Source organism: Thamnophis sirtalis, unplaced genomic scaffold (assembly GCF_051295495.1).
Source record: "Thamnophis sirtalis isolate CommonGarterSnake01/CBP01778 unplaced genomic scaffold, rThaSir2_p1.2 scaffold_10, whole genome shotgun sequence".
In the NCBI taxonomy this organism is placed as follows: domain Eukaryota; kingdom Metazoa; phylum Chordata; class Lepidosauria; order Squamata; family Natricidae; genus Thamnophis; species Thamnophis sirtalis.
Window position 1 is genome coordinate 53597807 of NW_028261390.1, and position 18987 is coordinate 53616793.

Sequence of the window (18987 nt, forward strand, 5' to 3'; positions counted from 1 at the left end):
AAGATTGACAACCAAAGACAAGGTAATTTTAGTAGCAGCTGGTGGGCAACGAGATTACCTGAGAGATCCTTCAGGCAACAAAGTGCAGAGAGAAGTCTATAAAAACCTTATAAAGGAGATAAAAGAAGACTGGAAAGATACAGGTTGACAATGAAAGTTGATAATAAAAAATTAGTTGATTCTGGTAATCAATAAGTAGGAATTTAGTAATTCTTAGATTGTTTTAGATTGTTATTAAATGTTTATTTGTTAACAAATAATTAACTATAATAACAATAATGAAATGATAATGATATATACATGTACTGGCAAACTAGTAAAAAAAATTGGATATAAATTGCAAATTGTGACTTGGGAAAAAAACCTATAAATTTTATTAACAAATTTTCATTTAGATCTTGTTATAAAGGTGTAAGGTTTTTTTTGGGGGGGGGTGATGAGAGGAGATGGGACATAAATAGTAAATTATTTTTAGCCAACTATAATAACAACAAGAAAATGTCAATGGACATTGTTTAACAACATATACATGCTATGGTATTGGCAAAAGTAACTTGGATATAAATTCTAAACAGTGAGTTGGGGGGAAAAGAGGGGGGAAAGGTTTAGAAACTTTATTAATTGACTTTTACTTAAAAGATGTCATAAAGGTGTAATGTTATTGGAAGATTTTTTTGAAATAGCTAATGAATGCCATTATGTGGTTGTGTCTTTAAGTTCCATTTCCATTCCATTTATTGAATTTATAGGCTGCCCAATCCCGGAGGACTCCGGGTGGCTTACAGAAATAAGGAATAAGAAATATTAAAAAGGATTAAAACAAATAAGACACAACAAATTAAAAGAAACACAACATACACCCAGTCTAAGCGGGGCTGGACCTCAATCAAGAGGTCAATAGCCCCAGGCCTGCCGGAAAAGCCAGGTTTTAATAGCTTTATGGAAGGTCATGAGAGTGGGTAGGGTCCGGATCTCTGGGGGTAGCTCGTTCCATAGCGCCGGAGCGGCAACAGAGAAGGCCCTACTCCGAGGCGTCGCCAGCCGGCATTGTCCAGCTGATGACACCAGGAGAAGGCCCATCCTGTGCGATCTTATCGGTCTTAGGGAGGTATGCGGCAGAAGACGGTCTCGTAGATATCCAGGTCCTAGGCCATGTAGGGCTTTAAAGGTGATAACCAGCACCTTGAATTGTATGATTCAAGTATGAATGATTTGAGGTAAAAGCATGTTCAAATAATTGTAGTCAAATGAGAATTGTGGTATATTGATATAGTATATATATATTGATAGTAAAATATACAAAGATTTTTGATTTAAAGTGTATAATCTAATATGAACTATAAGTAATGACTGTAGAAGAAAGGCAGGAAAGTTATCTGTAACCAATCGACACACTTTCTACAAGATGTAATGAAGGATGATTCTTTTTGTGTGTTTTTGTTCAATTAAAATAAAAAAAACTTTTCAAAAAAAAAACAACCAACCCACAACTCTGTAATGCAAGCTATTCTATTTAATTGTTTTCATTGTTTAATTGTTCTCATTCGTCCTAGACTGGATCTCTCTTTAATTATGTTCCATCCATTGCTTCTTGCCCTACCCTCAGATGCAACCTCTTGCCAGGATTAACCCTACACCTTTGGAAGATTTGTGCACAGCTTCCTGCCAGATTCTCTGGAGCAGTCGGTTGGGGGATTCTGGTTTAAAGTTGCCGAGATTGACAAGCACAGCTCTGGACAAACCACCCTCCCTATACGGGAGAGAAAACCCAGGATCGCCTAGCCGGGGCCGTGCCTCCTTTTCCGCCACTTAACCCACCTAGTGGGGGCGGAGAGCTCGGGTGCCCGCCTTCCGCTTCCTTTTCACCACGGACGTTCCTGCTTGTCGGAGCAGCAGTCATGGCAGCGGGAGAGGCATCCCGGGTGGTGGTATACGGCGGTGGAGGGGCACTGGGCTCTGCCTGCGTGCGGCACCTGCGGGCGAAGAACTGGGTAAAGGGCTGGCGGGGGTGCGGTGCGGAAAGGTTGGCAAAAGCCTGTCTGTGGAGCTCGGTGGAGGAAACCTTGGAGAAGGCGGCTTTCCTGCACCTTCGCATGCAAAGGAGGGGGGGGGTCGGAGGGGGGGGGAGGCCGCTGTGCAAAGGAAGGAACGCACACGCAAAGGTGTTGCACACTTCTGGTCGGGAAATAAGCCGCGCTGCCCTTAGCAAAAGAGCGGCCGGGCGCGGAGAGGCGGTTGCAACGAAGCTCTTCGCCTGTTGCCGCGTAGCTTTGGGGTAAATGCAGCCCCGTTTGAAAACATCAAAACAAAACAAAATCTTGGTGTCTCTCTGTGTTTCCCCCCCCCCTCTCCCCGCAGTGGGTGCTCAGCATTGATTTAGCAGAAAACCAAGAGGCAAGCACCAACGTCGTTGTGCAAATGGGCGATTCGTTTGTGGAACAAGCAGAGCAGGTAAAAAAACGAGCACAAGTTTTTAGGCGCTTTGTAATTGGAAAAGAGCGCAGGGAAAACTGCGGAAATGTTGACTTCAGTTTCTTACCTAAAGCTTGAAAAATTCGGGATTGGTGAACAAATGTGTTCCATCTCTGGCAGATAAGGAACAAAAATCTTTGTAGGTGTTAAGACACAAACTTGACAGCAGACAATCAATCACTGCTCCTAATTGTCCTAAATCTCATTCTGTCTGGGAATTGAAATCCGTGCATCTTTAAATTGCCAAGGTTGGGGAACCCTGTCCTAAACCTTTCCAAATTCAGGGGGAGTCTGGTAGCATCTTTTCAGAGGAACAAATATAAAAGCATTGAAATGAAAAATAATTCTTCTGAAAGGACATTACGAGACTCCTCGTTTTTGATTACCATAAATATCCCTGTTCTCCCAGAATATCCATAAGAATTAGAAGGCATTGATTCGTGGACACTATTCTAATTGAAGTTTTGCCAGTCGTGTGGCTGCTAAAACAACAGTGCTGATGTTGGAAACCCTGCAGAAACATTTCACAACTGTTTGCTCCATTACAGGAGTTAGACCTTTTGTAACCTGCGAACTTTGCACTGATTGGTATGTTGGAGAAAAGGGAAAACATAATATCACATGCCAAAGTCCAACTTGTGTCACGTAGGCCTCCCTTAGATGTGATATACAGGTCATTCTCGAGTTATGGCCATTTGTTTAGTGACTGTTCAATTACAATGGCAATGAAAAACTGGGGAAGTTTCTCGTACGTGTGACCATTGCAGCATTCCCATGGCACTTGGCAATTAGTTCATATTTATGACGGTTACAGTGTCTTGGGGTCATGTGATCCCTTTTGTGACTTTCTGACAAGCAAAGTCAAAGGGGAAGCCAGATTCACTTAACAATCATGTTACTTAACAGCTGTGGCAATCATAACTTAACAACTGTGGCAAGAAAGATTGTAAAGTGGAGCAAAACTTACTTAACTGTAAGCTTAGCAATAGAAATTTTGGGTTCGATTGTGGTCTGAGTCGAGGACTACCTGTATTTTCAGTGCCTATTAAAATGTAAAGGATTTCCCGTGATGCCATCAAAGTTACTGTCCTGACTTTTTTGAAAGTCCTCTTGGGAGTAATATTTTTGGTGCATGCTCAGCCACTGCTTGTGAGAGATCCAAAACTGAGAATGGAAAAAGAGGGCCAGGCCATCTTTACAAAACACATGCTTATATTAAGCCTTATGCTTTGCATTCTTGCTCCTATTTAGAGGTAGGGAAGTATGGTTCATGCATGTTAACAAGATGAAAATTCAGGAAAAGGGACCCTGAAAAGTTTTGCAAAATTCCCAATTCCATTAGTTACATTAGCATCTGCTCTGCAGCTTTCTGTCATATTTCACTCCCGAAAATGTCAGTCTTATTTTTCCTAGTAGCTTTCCAAAACCTGTTTTGTAACTTGCTCAGTCTTGCTCATCCAAAAAAGTTTTGAGGCATCTTTTTCATACCAAAGTGACACCTCTGTCTTTCCCCACAATCCTCCCCAGGAAAAGAAACCATGTTTCCCTCCTTAGAATGCCGTTTTCTGTTATTTTCATATCTGTAATTTTACTAATTCCCAAAGTTGTTAATAACAGCAAAATGGTGAAAAAAGCATGAAGATTGCTCTGTTGCGGGTAAGGAAAGGGTTTGGAAAATTCTCCCTGTTAATCAGGCAACTAGAACTCTTTCTACTCCTTTATATCCGAATAAGAGAAGAAAGAGAGAGAAAACAGCAGCCCAGCTACTTTAGTTTAATAAAATCTGTGCCAAAACCAGATGACTTCAGATTACAGGTTAAGATTTGCTGGAAGCTTAACCACCTACACAGCCAGGCTTCTAATAATTCCATATGCAGAAATATTTATCTGTCTTGTTTTAGAGAGTCAGTGTACTACTTCGGTAAGGACTGGTTATAAATCAAAGTTGCTGGTACTTGTTCTGTAACTCAGCTCTTCTAATTCTGCCTTTTGAAAGGTGACAGAAGACGTCGGAAAAGTCCTGGGTGAAAAGAAAGTGGATGCTATCCTCTGTGTGGCTGGTGGATGGGCTGGAGGCAGTGCCAAGGCAAAATGTAAGGATGGCAATTCACACAATGCTCTCTTCTTTCTCTTTCCCGTGGTCTTTCAGAATGGCCTATTTCTGGTCTGTGATGGAGCTGCTCAGCAAACAATGCTATAGCTCCCCCATTTAATGTCTTCCTGATTTCTCCAGCCCTGAAATTCAATTGATGCAATAGAAGCTGTGGGATAACATCTGCTTCCTCTCTTCCAGTGGTGTCCTGAACTGGCTGGCATTGGAAAAAAAACATGTTGAGGAAAAATAGAAGCCCTCATAACAGATTTCTAAATTTAAATGCATTTCAGTAAGACTTTGTTGCGCAGTTGAGCCTGTCCTGAAGCTGTCTACAATTGCAAAGATAGCGACTTTGGGATTTTTGTTTTACTTATTTGATTTTTATCCCACTCTTATTACTCTGTACAGTGCATTCGGAAAGTATTTCTGTTCTTCACTCCTGTCCGTATCTGGAAGCCAGATGGTTAATAGGGAAGTGTCTAAACTTGAAGTAGGATTGAGTCATCGATATCTCATTAGATTTAAACCAGATTAAAAAGAAGTGTTGAGAAATGAGCACAATAAGTGCAATAATAATTGCATTTGACAATTTATTTTTGAACTGGGATAGTGATCTAGATGTTTTGAGACTTGTTTTAAATGCTACAGGTATCTGAATGCTACCAGTTGTTTTTTTAATGTATGCCCATCTCATTGTTAAACTCACAGATATCTGACTGGGCAGGTTGGAATTAAATTCCTATTTCATACCTGGCAGCTAAGCTAAGGAGCTGTTCTTAGGTGTCTTCTGCAGAACAAGACCTTATCACCACCGTCCAGGCCTTCCGCACGGCCCTCAAGATCTGGCTATCCCGTCAGGCCTGGGGATAGGACTTTACTCTCTCCCCGCCCGAATGCTGAGTGAATGTTGTGCTTTTATGGTTAATTATTTTTTTACTCACGTTTTCTTTTATGTCTTGTCTTGCACTCCCTTCCCTCATTATTGTAAGCCGCCCTGAGTCCCCTCAGGGAAAAGGGCGGCCTATAAGTGTTCAATAAACTATAAACTAAACTATAAAACTAAACTATCAGGCTAAGAGGGAACAGTCGGTGATGCTCTCTCCAGAAAGTGTATATGTTTCATGATGTCTAATGTTTTTCATATTTTCCTGTCCATCCCTTAGCTTTATACAAAAACAGTGACCTGATGTGGAAGCAAAGTGTTTGGACATCAACCATCTCTAGTCATTTGGCTACCAAATACCTGAAGGAAGGGGGGCTATTGACTCTAACAGGTGCAAAAGCAGCATTAGCTGGAACTCCAGGTAAAATGGAAATGTTCCTGGGGTGTGCATGTTGTTTTGGTCAACATTTCCCTTAGCCTTTAGTGTTCAGATTGTAAATTTCAGTAGTATAAATTCTGTCCTCCAATGACAACTTAAATATTCTGTTAGGGTTGAGTGCATAGATTAAGAAAATATTTGGGAAAAGATTGTACATATGTTTATGAAAGCTTTTTTTAGCTTGCACAAAAAGTGCTTTAGCTTGAATATAAGCAGCAAAAGGGACGCAGTTGCTCAGTGGCTAAGATGCTGAACTTGTTGATTAGAAAGGTTGGCAGTTCGACAGTTCGAATCCCTAGCGCCATGTAACGGAGTGAGTTCCTGTTACTCGTCCCAGCTTCTGCCAACCTAGCAGTTCGAAAGCATGTAAAAAATGCGAGTAGAAAAATAGGAACCACATTTGGTGGGAAGGTAACAGCATTCCATGTGCCTTCGGTGTTTAGTCATGCCGGCCACATGACCACAAAGACGTCTTCAGATGGCACTGGCTCTTCGGCTTTGAAACAGAAATGAGCAGCGCCCCCTAGAGTCAGGAGTGACTAGCACATATGTGTGAGGGGAACATTTACCTTTACTTAAGCTGCAAAAAGACTAAGACCCAAGCTTATATTTTATTCCCTAAGTACTAATGCTGATTCTGCTTATTTACTTTGGATTAAACCTTTGTATCTTCTTGCTTCAAAGACAAATGACCTTCAATCCTCTGACTCAATCCTTACATAATAGACCTGGCCCTATTACTAGTTTTGTGTCTGTATAAAGTCTACAGAAATGCTGTGCTTTCTGCTAAAAAGTAAAATTCCCATCCTGCTATGGGAATCCATATTGAAAACAGTGAGTTCTGTAATCAAATAAATGTTAATAACATTTTAAACATAGCAAATTAAAAAAGTTCAGACTTTGACCATTGAAATTTTAGTTTTCACCATCTTGCTGAATTGGCAGATTCTAATTCATACCAGGGAATCTGCTTTTGTATACAGACCTCCAGCTCAAATAAAAGGTAGAGGATGTTGTCATATAACTCCTTGTGTAGGTGTGGGTCACCCATGGCCTAGTGCATAACAGGGCATGCGCAGCCACGCTGAACCACATAGGAAAAAACAAACTCCTAAAGAACATAACATCCTGATAGTTCGTAACATAACATCCTGATAGTTCACTCTAGATGTGCCTTACCAATGACGCCCAGGATTTGACCATATATAGACAGAACTTCCCTGAGCAGTAGATTAGCAATTGTAGTTTGACAGGCTGTCTTAAATCACATGCTGATTGCTCCTCCTGCCTTTGTCCTATCTCAATAAAAGGGGCTCCCAGACCCCCAGTCTGGGTCGCCTCATCCCGAGAAAGCTCGTGTCCGTGTCTTTTCTCAACATTGGCCTCATGAGCGAACCACGGGAACATCACATTTGGTAGCAGAGGATGGCAGAGGATTAAGGATTCCTATTTCCTTAACAGAGTAGTGTCTGAAGTATATTGTAGGACATCATAATTGGGATATCCACAATCGAATAAGGTTTTTGATACTAAATGAATTTAGATGTCTTTTGGGGTTACAATTTACATTGTTCCTTTCATTTAAGAAAAAAAGTATCCAGGTTCAGTAGCAGAATACCTAAACCAGTTTTGTTGTAGGTAGATAGGTAGGAGGGAGGCAATTCCAATCTAAATTAATAAATATGGAATAGTTTAATAAATTCATTGGTTCATTTTGTAATACAGATAGTCCTCAACTTACATCCATTCACTTAGTGACCATTTGAAGTTACAATGGCACTGAAAAAAAATGACTTTTGATCGATCCTCATACTAACTGCTGCAGCATCCCAGCAGGCATGTGATTGCAACTGGGCACTTGGCAAACCTATGACAGTTACAGCATCCTGCAGTCATGTGATCACATTTGTGACCTTCCCAACCTTCCCTTCCAACAATGGGGAAGCTGGCAGGAGAGATCACAAGTTGCAGTAACATGATGTCTTGCTTAACAACTATAGCAAAAAAAGGTTATAAAAATGGGTCAAGTGATTCCTTACTTAGCAACTGGATTACTTAACAACAAATATGGCTGTAAGTTAAGGACTATTTTTAAAACAAAATTTGAAGCATTGGTATTTAATGCTAAATACTACTTTTTAATGGGTTACAAAAACCCACTAAAACAGCAACATGAAACAGTCCATAATATATTAAAATGATTGTTAAAATTAACATATTTGCAAGTCATTTCTTGACTTTGCTCTTATATTCCCACACTGATGCAATGACAGGAAGGCTTCCAGGGGCCATCTGATGTGGTTGGATTCCAGGAAGTGCCTTATATTCAGTAAGGTGCATTTCATAACAGGCTTCAGCTGGAAGTCAAACTTTATTTTTACCACCAGCCTATCAAGTACTTAGAAAGTGAGGGCTGGAAGTGGGGTGGATAAAGGGAAGGGAGGAAGGAGATTATAATGAGAGAGATGAGGGGGGTCTCAGGGAAGTCCTGCCTTAGCACTTGGCCACCACAGGTTCCCCCCCCCCCCCAACATGAGGTTTGGGTAGGTCCTCCAAGGTCCCTTCCAGCTCTTTTATTCTGTATTCTAGGAATGATTGCATATGGCATGGCCAAAGGAGCTGTCCATCAACTCTGCCAGAGTCTCTCTGGTTCAAACAGTGGACTCCCTGCTGGCGCTGCAGCTGTTGCGATCCTCCCGTGAGTCATTCTGGAATCACTCACCTATATGGTACAAGGTTTACTGCCTTGGGTGGCTTTAGGGTTAGATCTCCTTCTAGCCCTATGACTCTTTGTAAAATTGTAATTTCCATATCTCGGGGGTGGGGGGTACGACACACGACTATTGGACCTTTGATGAAGTTTGGACGTAATATTTTATTTTGGGTAGCATGTCTGCTTCGATCAAGAAGATTGTAATGAATGAAAGTGCATTTTCCTGGAGACTGGATTGAAAAAATAATATGTTCTTATTCTGGGTTGAGCCTGCTGCTTTTGTTAAAGCACAGAAGAAGCGCAGGCAGGATTTATCAGAGGAACCAGACAGCGAGCAAATGAGTTTCTCTCTCTCTCTCTCTGTTCCAGGGTTACCTTGGATACTCCGATGAACAGGAAATCCATGCCAGAGGCTGACTTCAGCTCCTGGACACCACTAGATTTTATTGCAGGGTGAGCAAACAAAACTGTTTTCCAGTCGTTTGAAGCCTTGAACATCTGTTCCATAATTTTTGGTTCAGAGATTTGTGGGATAACAAAATCTGTGTTCTGCACAAATCTGTGTCCTGCAAATTGACGCTTGGAGTCTTGGATGTCCACAGTGACAGGTGGGTGGGTAGGAAGTTATTATGGTGGCCATGATTGCAGAAGAAAAACAGAGTTGGATGGGATCTTGGAAATCTTGCAATCCAATCCCCTGCTCAAACAGGGAACTCTTATACCATTCCAGACAAGTAGCTGTCCAGTCTCTTCTTAAAAGCCTTTAGTGATGAAGCCCCTACAACTATTCCACTGTTTATTGTTCTCACTGTCAGGAAATTTCTCCTTAGTTCTAGGTTGGTTCTCTCCTTGATTAGTTTCCCTATATTGTTTCTTGTCTTGATTTTTGGTGCTCTTCTTTATGGCAGTGCCTCAAACATTGAAACACTGCTATCATGTCATTCTTGGTTCTTCTTTTCACTAGACTAGACATACCCATATTCCTATAACTGTTCTTCATATGTTTTAGTTCCAGTTCCCTAATCATCCCTGATCCTCTTTTTTACACTCTTTCCAGGGTCTCTACATCTTTTTTATAATACAGTAACCAAAACTGGAGTATTTTAAATGTGGTCTTACTAAGGCTTTATAAAACGGTACTAATACTTCACATCATTCTGATTTTATTCTGCTATTTATGCAATCTAGGATTGCGTTGGCTTTTTTTGGCTGCCACCGCACATTGCTGGCTCATATTTAAGTGCTTCCACTAGGACTGCAAGATTATTTCACAATTACTGCTATTGAGCTTGGTTTAATCTAAACTGTACATACACATTTGATTTTTCTTGCCTAAGTATAAAACCTTACTTTTCTTTACCTTACAAATACAATGCAATACAATGCAATACAATAGCAGAGTTGGAAGGGACTTTGGAGGTCTTCTAGTCCAACCCCATGCCTAGGCAGGAAACCCTATATCATTTCAGACAAATGGCTATCCAACATCTTCTTAAAGACTTCCAATGTTTGGGCATTCACAACTTCTGGAGGCAAGCTGTTCCACTGATTAATTGTTCTAACTGTCAGGAAATTTCTCCTCAATTCTAAGTTGCTTCTCTCCTTGATTAGCTTCCACTTATTGCTTCTTGTTCTACCCTCAGGTGCCTTGGAGAATAGTTTGACCACATTGAATTTCATTTTATTAAATAGGGCCCAGTGTTCAAGTTTGTTGAGATCCATCTGGATTTTTAGTCTTCTGGGCTGTTGGCTATTCCTGCCAGTTTAGTGTCATCTGCAAATTTGATGAGTTCCCCTTCTCATTTAACTCTCTTATGAAGACATTGCAGAGTACTGGGCCTAAAACAACCTATTTCTTCTTCTTGGTTATGTTGTGGGTGTATTATACACCTATGGCAATGGCATTCTTTTTTCTTTTTATATTGACCCATATTCATTCTGGAAAGCTTATTGATTTTATGCATTTCTATAGAGATGTAATCATGTTTTACATATAATGCAACTCCACCTCCTCTTTTTTAGGTTTGTTTCTTTTGAACAATTTGTATTTTTCCATCAGTACATTCCCGTGCTGAGTTTCATCCCACCAAGTTTTGGTAATGACAACTACTGTATATCATACTTGTCCTTTTGTACTAAGACTTCACCTTGTTTGTTCCCCAAACTTTTGAGTGTTTGTGCACAGGTATTTGAATCCTGTATGTCTGATCCTGGGTATGCTTCCTACATCTCCTACTTTATTTGTGAGATTTTCTTCCTTCCCGTTACTCCTTGCCTCATTGTTTTATTAGTTGCCTTGGGACTTATGGTAGGGATTAGTTCCTAAAGATCCTAAGGATTGGTTTCATTCCCCCCTCAATTTTAGTTTAAAGCTTTTCTGATAAATTTAGCCAGTCGTTTTCCAAATACATTCTTCCTGATTCTTGTGAGGTGCAGCTCATCCCTTGCCAGAAGCCCTTCATGTAGGCCCATGATGGTGAACCTATGACATGCATGCTGGAAGTGGCACATAGAGCCATCTCTGGGCATGCCAGCCATTGCCCTTTTTTCTTCTGGAGTCCGGTGCACACATGCACACCAGCCACCTGGTCTTTATGCATGTGGGGGTGCCAGAAACAGGAAGAGCAGCTTCCTGGCATGCATGCTCGTCTTTACGTGCACATGTGTGCCAGAAACTGGAAGACCAGGTGACCAGTGCGCATGCCCAAAACCAGAAGCTTAATGTTCCGGTGCATTCATGCATGCCAGGGAGCTGCTCTTCCAGTTTCTGGTGCTCCCCCACATGTGCACTCCCGTTTTAGCATTCAGTACCGAAAAGGTTCACCAACAGTGATATAGGTAATGCAGACCATGCTCTAGGAATTCGAAGTTCTCTTGGCTGCATCAACTCTTAAACCAATGGTTCATTTTTAAAATTCTTTGTTCCCTCATTGGATAGTGACCTATTATTGGAAGTCGAGATGAAAAAATGCCACTTGTGCTCCTATCTATCTATCTATCTATCTATCTATCTATCTATCTATCTATCTATCTATCTATCTATCTATTTATTAGACTTATATACCGCTTCATAGGGCTTTCAGCCCTCTCTAAGCGGTTTACAAATTTTTTAGCAAATTGAGTCAGCAACTTGCCCCCACAGTCTGGGTCCTCATTTCACCCACCTCGGAAGGATGGAAGGCTGAGTCGACCTTGAGCCGGTGAGATTTGAACTGCTGAGCTGCAGATCACAGTCAGCTAAAGTGGCCTGCAGTACTGCACCCTAACCACTGCGCCACCACGGCTCTAACCCCTTAACTTTCTTGCCTAACTGCTCATAATTTCACAATATTATTTTCAGGTTCATTGTCATGTCATTTCTCCCTATGTGAAGGAGAAGGGGCTAGTAATCTATGAGTTTGATTATTTTAGTAAGGTTCTAGGCCACATCTTTGATTTTTTGCTCCAGGGAGACAAATACCTCCATAGATTGAATGTCTGGTTTACAGATGGCTGGTTCTGTTCCCCTGAGAACTGAATCTCCTATAACCAACACTTGCCTTTTTCCCCCCCTAGGAAAGTCTAAGCTATTTTTCTCCCTTTCTCAGGGGCACTTGATGATGCAGCTTTTCTATGTGTCTGCATGCTTTCTTCCAGGGGGAAGCTGTGAAATCGATTGCCAGAGATGCTTGGTAAAGAGATGGGCAGCATACAAATTTAATAAATAAAAAAAAGCTTATATTTTGTAGTCAAGGCCACCGTCTTGAAATTTTGTTCAACATGCCTGCATCATTGCTATTCAGAAGACTCAAAAGTGCTCTAGGCTGTGGGCTGACCAGTAAATCCCAATGCAACCCCAAGCTGCCAGCCAGAGCATTCTTTTAGACACATAAATATAAGGAAATGTGATATTGTTTTCGTAACTGGAGTTCTATTGTGGTTCAAGTATGCCTCAGGTGTTGCTCGGCTCCCTTCCTCATGTGGTTTTTTATATTTGGTTAAATATCAATAATTTAAAAGAATGAGAAGCAAAACACCAGCCTCAAGTATTACCTTATTTACATTGTCTCCAGTGGCATCAAAGACCACCCAGGTCCCCAAAAACTTTATGGTAAAATAACTGGTGTTTGGCTAAGCTTTGTGCATTGTTGCATTGACCCATCAGCTCTGGAAAAGGTGTAATCTAAGTAAGAATAGGTGGAAAGTCTTGTATCTTGGAGGCTGCAGTGGGGTAATGGGTGGTGATCTGGTAAATGGGTATGGATAATTGATTAACGGTCCTCCAGGTATCGTATTATGTATGAACCTTTAGCATGTTCTCAAACTCTTATACTATGGAATGTTTATGGATAAATGGACAGATGGGCTGATAGGCAGACAGATACTGTACATAGATTAATTTCTTTTCTTGAAAAGAAAAGTGTCTTGCACCAGTTCCTTCAGTTTATCTGATCTATTTATTTATATTTTCTGTCTTGTGCAAGCAGGATAAACTGAACTACAGAAAAGAGATCTCCCTTAGCTGAGATGTCTTAAACCAATCTCAACTTCATGGTACCTCTTTTAAATTGTAGATTGGGGATAATGATAGTTTATCTGCTTGTATGTAGGAGGTGGTTTAGCTTCTTTTAGTAGCAGCCCTGTTGAAGCTAAGAACAGTTGTTCTTGTAGATGACAAAAATAATGTTACATCTTAACAAGTCCTTGTATTTAGTAGATTTGTCTTTCCAGGAAAATAAAGAGATGCATCTCAAGCCCATTAAAATAGAAACTTCTGCACTGCAATCTTTTACAAGGTCCTCTGAATGGGGGACTCAAATTGCTTTTCAGCTTGTTATCTCAGAACTTTATTAATAGGGGAATTATGGAATAACTATGGAAACTCAATGAGCATTGAGTGAATGCTCATTGAGTGTGAAACTTTCTCATTGAATGTGAAACTTCCAATGAAACTAACTCATGCACTTGTTTCCATCTGTTCTGCCAGAATTTTTCATGACTGGATCATCGGTAAAAACCGGCCAGACTCTGGAAGTTTGATTGAAGTAGTAACAACTGGAGGAAAATCTGAACTTTCACCAGCCCACCTCTGACCCAAGAATGACATTTGTGCAAATAGGGCTAAAGTCATAAAGATATAAAATCTGTCTAGTGTATTTAATCATCTTCTGTTTCTGCTCACTATCTGGCTTTATTTGGAACCAGATCTGCTAAATGTGACCCAGTGACATTTAATTATCCAAAGGTGCAAGGCATCTTGCATTTAATAGAAGAAATGAGTTTCAAAATGGATTAGTAGGTTAATTTTGCAGAGTGAAAACTAGGGAGGCAGAACAAATAGGAAGCAAATAATAAAACATGGTTCATGTGGCAAATCCCACAGCTTATGTATTTGCATCTGATCTTGGTGTGCAAGTACATAAGAATGAGGCTTGCATTGGGACATCCCTGCCCTCATTTATAGGTGAGGATGCTGTTGTGAATGGAAAATCGTCATCTTGTAGAATACTTGTATTTCTGTGAATGGCCATTTTGAATGTTACCCAGGTAGATGTTGTGCTTAGTTGTCATATATTAATTCTGACCAAAGATGCAATACTGCCACTGCCTTTGACTAAATATGACTACGTCAAGAGGTTCCACAAAGACCAAGAACAAAACAAGAGTATGTATTCTACCTTCCCAGTTCACAAAAAATGCCCTAAATAAAACCTAGAGAATGTGAGTGCTGCCACTGAATTCATCATTCCCAAGTATTTTCTGAAGTTTCTTTACAAATGCAGAAAGAAGGGAATATTTAGAAGAGTCCATTTAACATGGACATTATAGTTGCTGTCATTTGCCTTAAAAGCAATGAAAAATTGTCAGTGCAGCGTGCCAGTTTTCAGGGGTGGTATATCTGGCATATTCCTGCTATTATGTGCATAAAGAAGGCTGTTGACTTTATTTTTTCTCTAGAGAGAGAGAGAGAGTAATCCTTGAGATGAATTCTTCAACCCACACTAGTGATGTTGCTAAGTTGTAGCTAAGAGTTTTTAAGTCTACATGTTCCCTACCATTCTTGATTCAGGGGAGAAGAATATAGAATAGAATATAGAATAGAATAGAAAATAGAATAGAAAACAGAATAGAATAATAGAGTTCGAAGGACCTTGGAGGTCTTCTAGTCCAACCCCCTGCTTAGGCAGGAAACCCTATACCATTTCAGACAAATGGTTATCCAATCTCTTCTTAAAAACTTCCAGTGTTGGAGCATTTACAACTTCTGGAGGCAAGTTGTTCCACTCATTAATTATTCTGTCAGGAAATTTCTCCTTAGTTCTAAATTGCTTCTCTCCTTGTCTAGTTTCCATGCATTGCTTCTTTGTCCTATCCTCAGGTGTTTTGGAGAATAACTTGACTCCATCTTCTTTTTGAAAGCCCCTGAGATATTGTCACCCTTAGCCCTTCTTTTCATCAAACTAGACATACACAGTTCCGGCAACCATTCTCTAGTCCCCTAATTATTTTTGATGCTCTTCTCTGCACTCTTTCTAGAGTCTCAACATCTTTTTTACATCGTAGCAACCAAAAAGGATGCAGTATTCCAAGTGTGGCCTTAGCAAGGCATTATAAAATAGTATTGACACTTCATGTGATCTTGATTCTATCCCTCTGTTTATGCAGCCTAGAACTGTATTGACTTTTTTGATAGCTGCAGCAGATTGCTGGCTCATATTTAAATGATTGTCCACTAGGACTCCCTCTCACAGTTACTACTATTGAGCTAGGTACCACATATACCCATGATGATGAACCTATGGCACGCGTGCCACAGGTGGCACGCAGAGCCATATCTGCTGGCACGCAAGCAATCAACTCTTAACATGCATGCACATTCCAGCCTTTTGGAGTGCCAGGGGAGGCCATTTTTTCCCTCCCCAGGCTTCAGGAAAGCCTCCGGAGCTTGGGGAGGGCAAAAAACGGGCCCAACAGAAGTTGGTTTCCGAACTTCAAGTTGGGCCCGTTTTTCGCCTTCCCCAAGCTCCAGAGGCTTTCTTGAAGCCTGGGGAGGACAAAACGGGGGTCCCCCAGCCCCCTGGAGGCCCTCCAGAAGCTGGAAATGGATTGTTTCCGATCTTCTGGTTGGACCATGGGGCCCCTTTTTTCGCCCTCCCCAGGCTCCGGAGGCTTTCCTGAAGCCTGAGGTGGGTGAAAACTCCCCCCTCCTGCACCGGGGTGGTGGTGGTGTCATGCATGGATGTGCAGATAGGCGCAGCCCATTGCATTGTAGGTGTGGGGCGTGCGCTATCACGCATGCACAATTTTGGCACGCATTTACAAAATGGTTTGCCATCACTGACATATAGTGTCCTTGTGCATTTTGTTTTTCTTGCCTAAATATAGAACCTTACTTTTTTCATCATTGAATTTCATTTTCTTAGATAGTACTCAATGTTCTAGTCTGTCAAGATCCTTCTGTATCTAAAACCTATCTTCTGGAGTATTGGCTATTCATGCTAGCTTGGTGTCATCTGCAAATTCGATGAGTTCTCCATCTATCCCCTCGTCCAAATAATTGGTGAAGATGTTGAAGCGTACTGGGCCTAAAACACAGCCTTTCACCCATGTAAGTGCAGAGGCCTGGTAATATAACTCCCAATCTGGCAGCCCCAAACCCCCTGTTTTTAGAGTCTTGTAACATTTTCAGTCTTAATCTTGCTCTTTTCCCTTGCCAAATGTATTTTGAGATTTTATTTAGCTCCTCAAATTGTTTATTTTCTAACTTTATCGGAATTGTTCGGAACAAAAATAACCTCGCCAAGATATTCGGTTTTATTGTAGCTATTCTTACTATCATCGATAATTGCAAGTTTCTCCATTTCTCCGGATTTAGTTTAATTTGTTGTAACAGCTTAATATAAGTATCTTCTTTAATGGTTGCACATCTTGCTGTTAATTAAATTGCTAAGTATTTTACTTTCCTAACCATTTGAATATCTGTCTTCTCAATTTTTTTTTTGTTTATCTCTAAAGAATTTTTACTAATATCTTGGTTTTTTTCTTCATTTATTTTCAATCCTGCAACTTCACCATATTCTTCTATTTTTTATTAATTTGGGTCCAGTTTCTTGCAGTCTTTCTAGAATAAATACCAGAGCATCTGCAAATGCCTGTAATTTGTATTTTTCTTTTGTAATTTCCATACCTTTTATTTCTGGATCTTATCTAATGTTTCTGTTTCACACTTTCAGTGTTAAATATACAGGTGAAATTCGAAAAATTAGAACATCATGCAAAAGTTCATTTATTTCAGTAATGCAACTTAAAAGGTGAAATTAATATATGAGATAGACTCATTACATGCAAAGCAAGATAGTTCAAGCTGTGATTTGTCATAAGTGTGATGATTATGGCTAATTTTTCGAGTTTACCTGTAAATAGTAAAGGGGACAAAGGGCATCCTTGTCTTTGCCTTTTCTTATATTAAAGTTCTCTGTCATGTCCCCATTAACCATCACCTTTACAGTTTGTTTAGAATATATTGCCTTAATCATATTAGTACATTTTTCACCAAAGTCCATATACTTTAATTGTAGTAACCAAAATTGCCAAATCACATTGTCAGATGTTTTCTGTGCATCTAACAAAATAAACACCATTTGATTTTAGGAATGTACTCCTAATACTCCAACGTATTCAAGATAATTCTCATATTACCATATTTTTCAGAGTATAAGACTCACCTTTTCCCCCTAAAAGAGGATGAAAAATTGAGTGCGTCTTATACATCTATTGTAGCAGTGGGTGTATTCCAGCAGTCCAATCCACTCGCCAATCAGCTGTGCTGAATCAGGCTGCAATAAGTGCTGAAGCTGACCTGGCTGATCAGAGTTTGCAGCAGCAATCACATTCAGAAATCACAGTAACTGATTCAGCAGGATTCAAAATAATAATAATATACAATACATTACCAAAATCAGGTTTTCAAGGTAGCAGTAAATATAAGCAAAACACAAGCAGATTCACTTTCAGTTTTTGGCTATGCCAGGCTCCGTCCTGTCTTCTTGCTCACACAGCAAATTTCAGAGTCCAAATAGCCCTCATTGGCTGACTTACTTGCTATGCCTATTCATTGGCTGACCTTGTTACCATGTGTCAGCTGAAAACCATGGATGCTGGTAGGCAATGACAGCATTTTTTCGTGTTATTTTCCTCCCCCAAAACTAAGATGCGTCTTATACTCCAAAAATGCAGTATTTTTAATTTGTCTTTTAGGTAAAAATCCATTCAGGTCTGAGTATAAATTCATTCAAGAATATTTTTAGTCTCTCTGCTACTATTGAAACACATTTTTTTTTTAATTAAATTTTTTAAATTTTAATTTAAAACAAATACAACATCCTTCTTTACATGCTATAGAAAGTTTATCAGTTGGTTACAAATAGACTTTTGCGCATCTCTTCCACAGTCAACAAACATAATTCATGTTAGAAACACATATTTTATAGTCTACATTTAATAATGATATTGGCCTATAATTTTTTATCTGTGTTAAGTCTGAATCTTATTTTGTTATTAAAGTGAAGTTTGCTTCCATCCAAGCATATGGTATCTTGGCATTGTAAACCTCCAACATTGACAAGCCTAAAGTGTCTTGTAGATTCAGTAGTTTCTACTTTTAGCTGCTCATTGAGCCTTAAAAGAGTGAAATAGTCAAAATATTGTTATCTCCATGTACAATGTGTATGGAATAAATATATTTAACAGGAGAAAATCTAAGTGGCCTTTTGTGATTTTTTTTGGTCTTTTGTGATCTTTTATGAGCCTTAATGGGGCAGTTGTTAGAATGCATAATTGCAGGCTAATTGTGTCCACAGTCTGAAGTTCGATCCTGATGGGGCTTGAGATTGACTCAGCCTTCCGAGGATGAGGACCCAGATTGCTGGGTGAAATACACTGACATTGTAAACTGCCTAGAAAGTGCTGTAAATCACTATGGGCAGAGGTTGGTTCCTATGCGTTTGGACCGGTTCGGCCAAATCGGTAGTGATATGTTGGCCTGGGTTGCAGAACCAATAGTGACTGCTGGCTGGCCACACCCCTGAATCGGTCCCCTGGTTGCTGCTTGTCCTGCCCAGTCTCCGCTCTGCAGCTTACCTGCCTGAAGCACGCTGCGCCCCTGATCTGTCTGCCAGGTAAGCCTGAGAGTCACAGCTTAGCTAGCTGCCCCTGCCTCCTTCCCCGCGGCCCTGCCATGCTTCCCTGCCTTTTATGTGGCCTCCTGGTGGTCCCCCATCCCCGCTTGCCTTCTGAGATTGGTGTCCAGTGGGTGGGTGGGCAACCCTTGGTGGAAATGCAGACACTGCTGGGGCTGAAAGTGGTGGCGGTGGCGGCAGCGATGCTGCAGGAGGGCAAGCAGATAT

At 40.5% G+C, this 18987-nt stretch overlaps 1 protein-coding gene across 1 annotated transcript; it reads left to right on the forward strand.

Moving 5' to 3' along the window:
- Positions 1-1837: 1837 nt before the first annotated feature.
- On the forward strand, positions 1838-18338 carry QDPR (quinoid dihydropteridine reductase). Its single transcript, XM_087724624.1, has 7 exons — positions 1838-1991; positions 2359-2451; positions 4469-4565; positions 5731-5871; positions 8479-8587; positions 8972-9055; positions 13569-18338. The coding sequence occupies exons 1-7, from the start codon at positions 1899-1901 to the stop codon at positions 13672-13674; spliced, it is 723 nt and encodes a 240-aa protein (XP_087580750.1). The 5' UTR covers positions 1838-1898; the 3' UTR covers positions 13675-18338.
- The last annotated feature ends 649 nt before the right edge of the window (positions 18339-18987 follow it).

Excerpts from the sequence above, each read along its gene's own strand:
- QDPR (XM_087724624.1), top strand. The coding sequence starts at position 1,899 with ATGGCAGCGGGAGAGGCATCCCGGGTGGTGGTATACGGCGGTGGAGGG. Across the intron at positions 4,566-5,730 it reads AGGCAGTGCCAAGGCAAAAT|CTTTATACAAAAACAGTGAC; the intron begins GTAAGGATGGCA and ends TCCATCCCTTAG. Across the intron at positions 8,588-8,971 it reads GCAGCTGTTGCGATCCTCCC|GGTTACCTTGGATACTCCGA; the intron begins GTGAGTCATTCT and ends TCTCTGTTCCAG.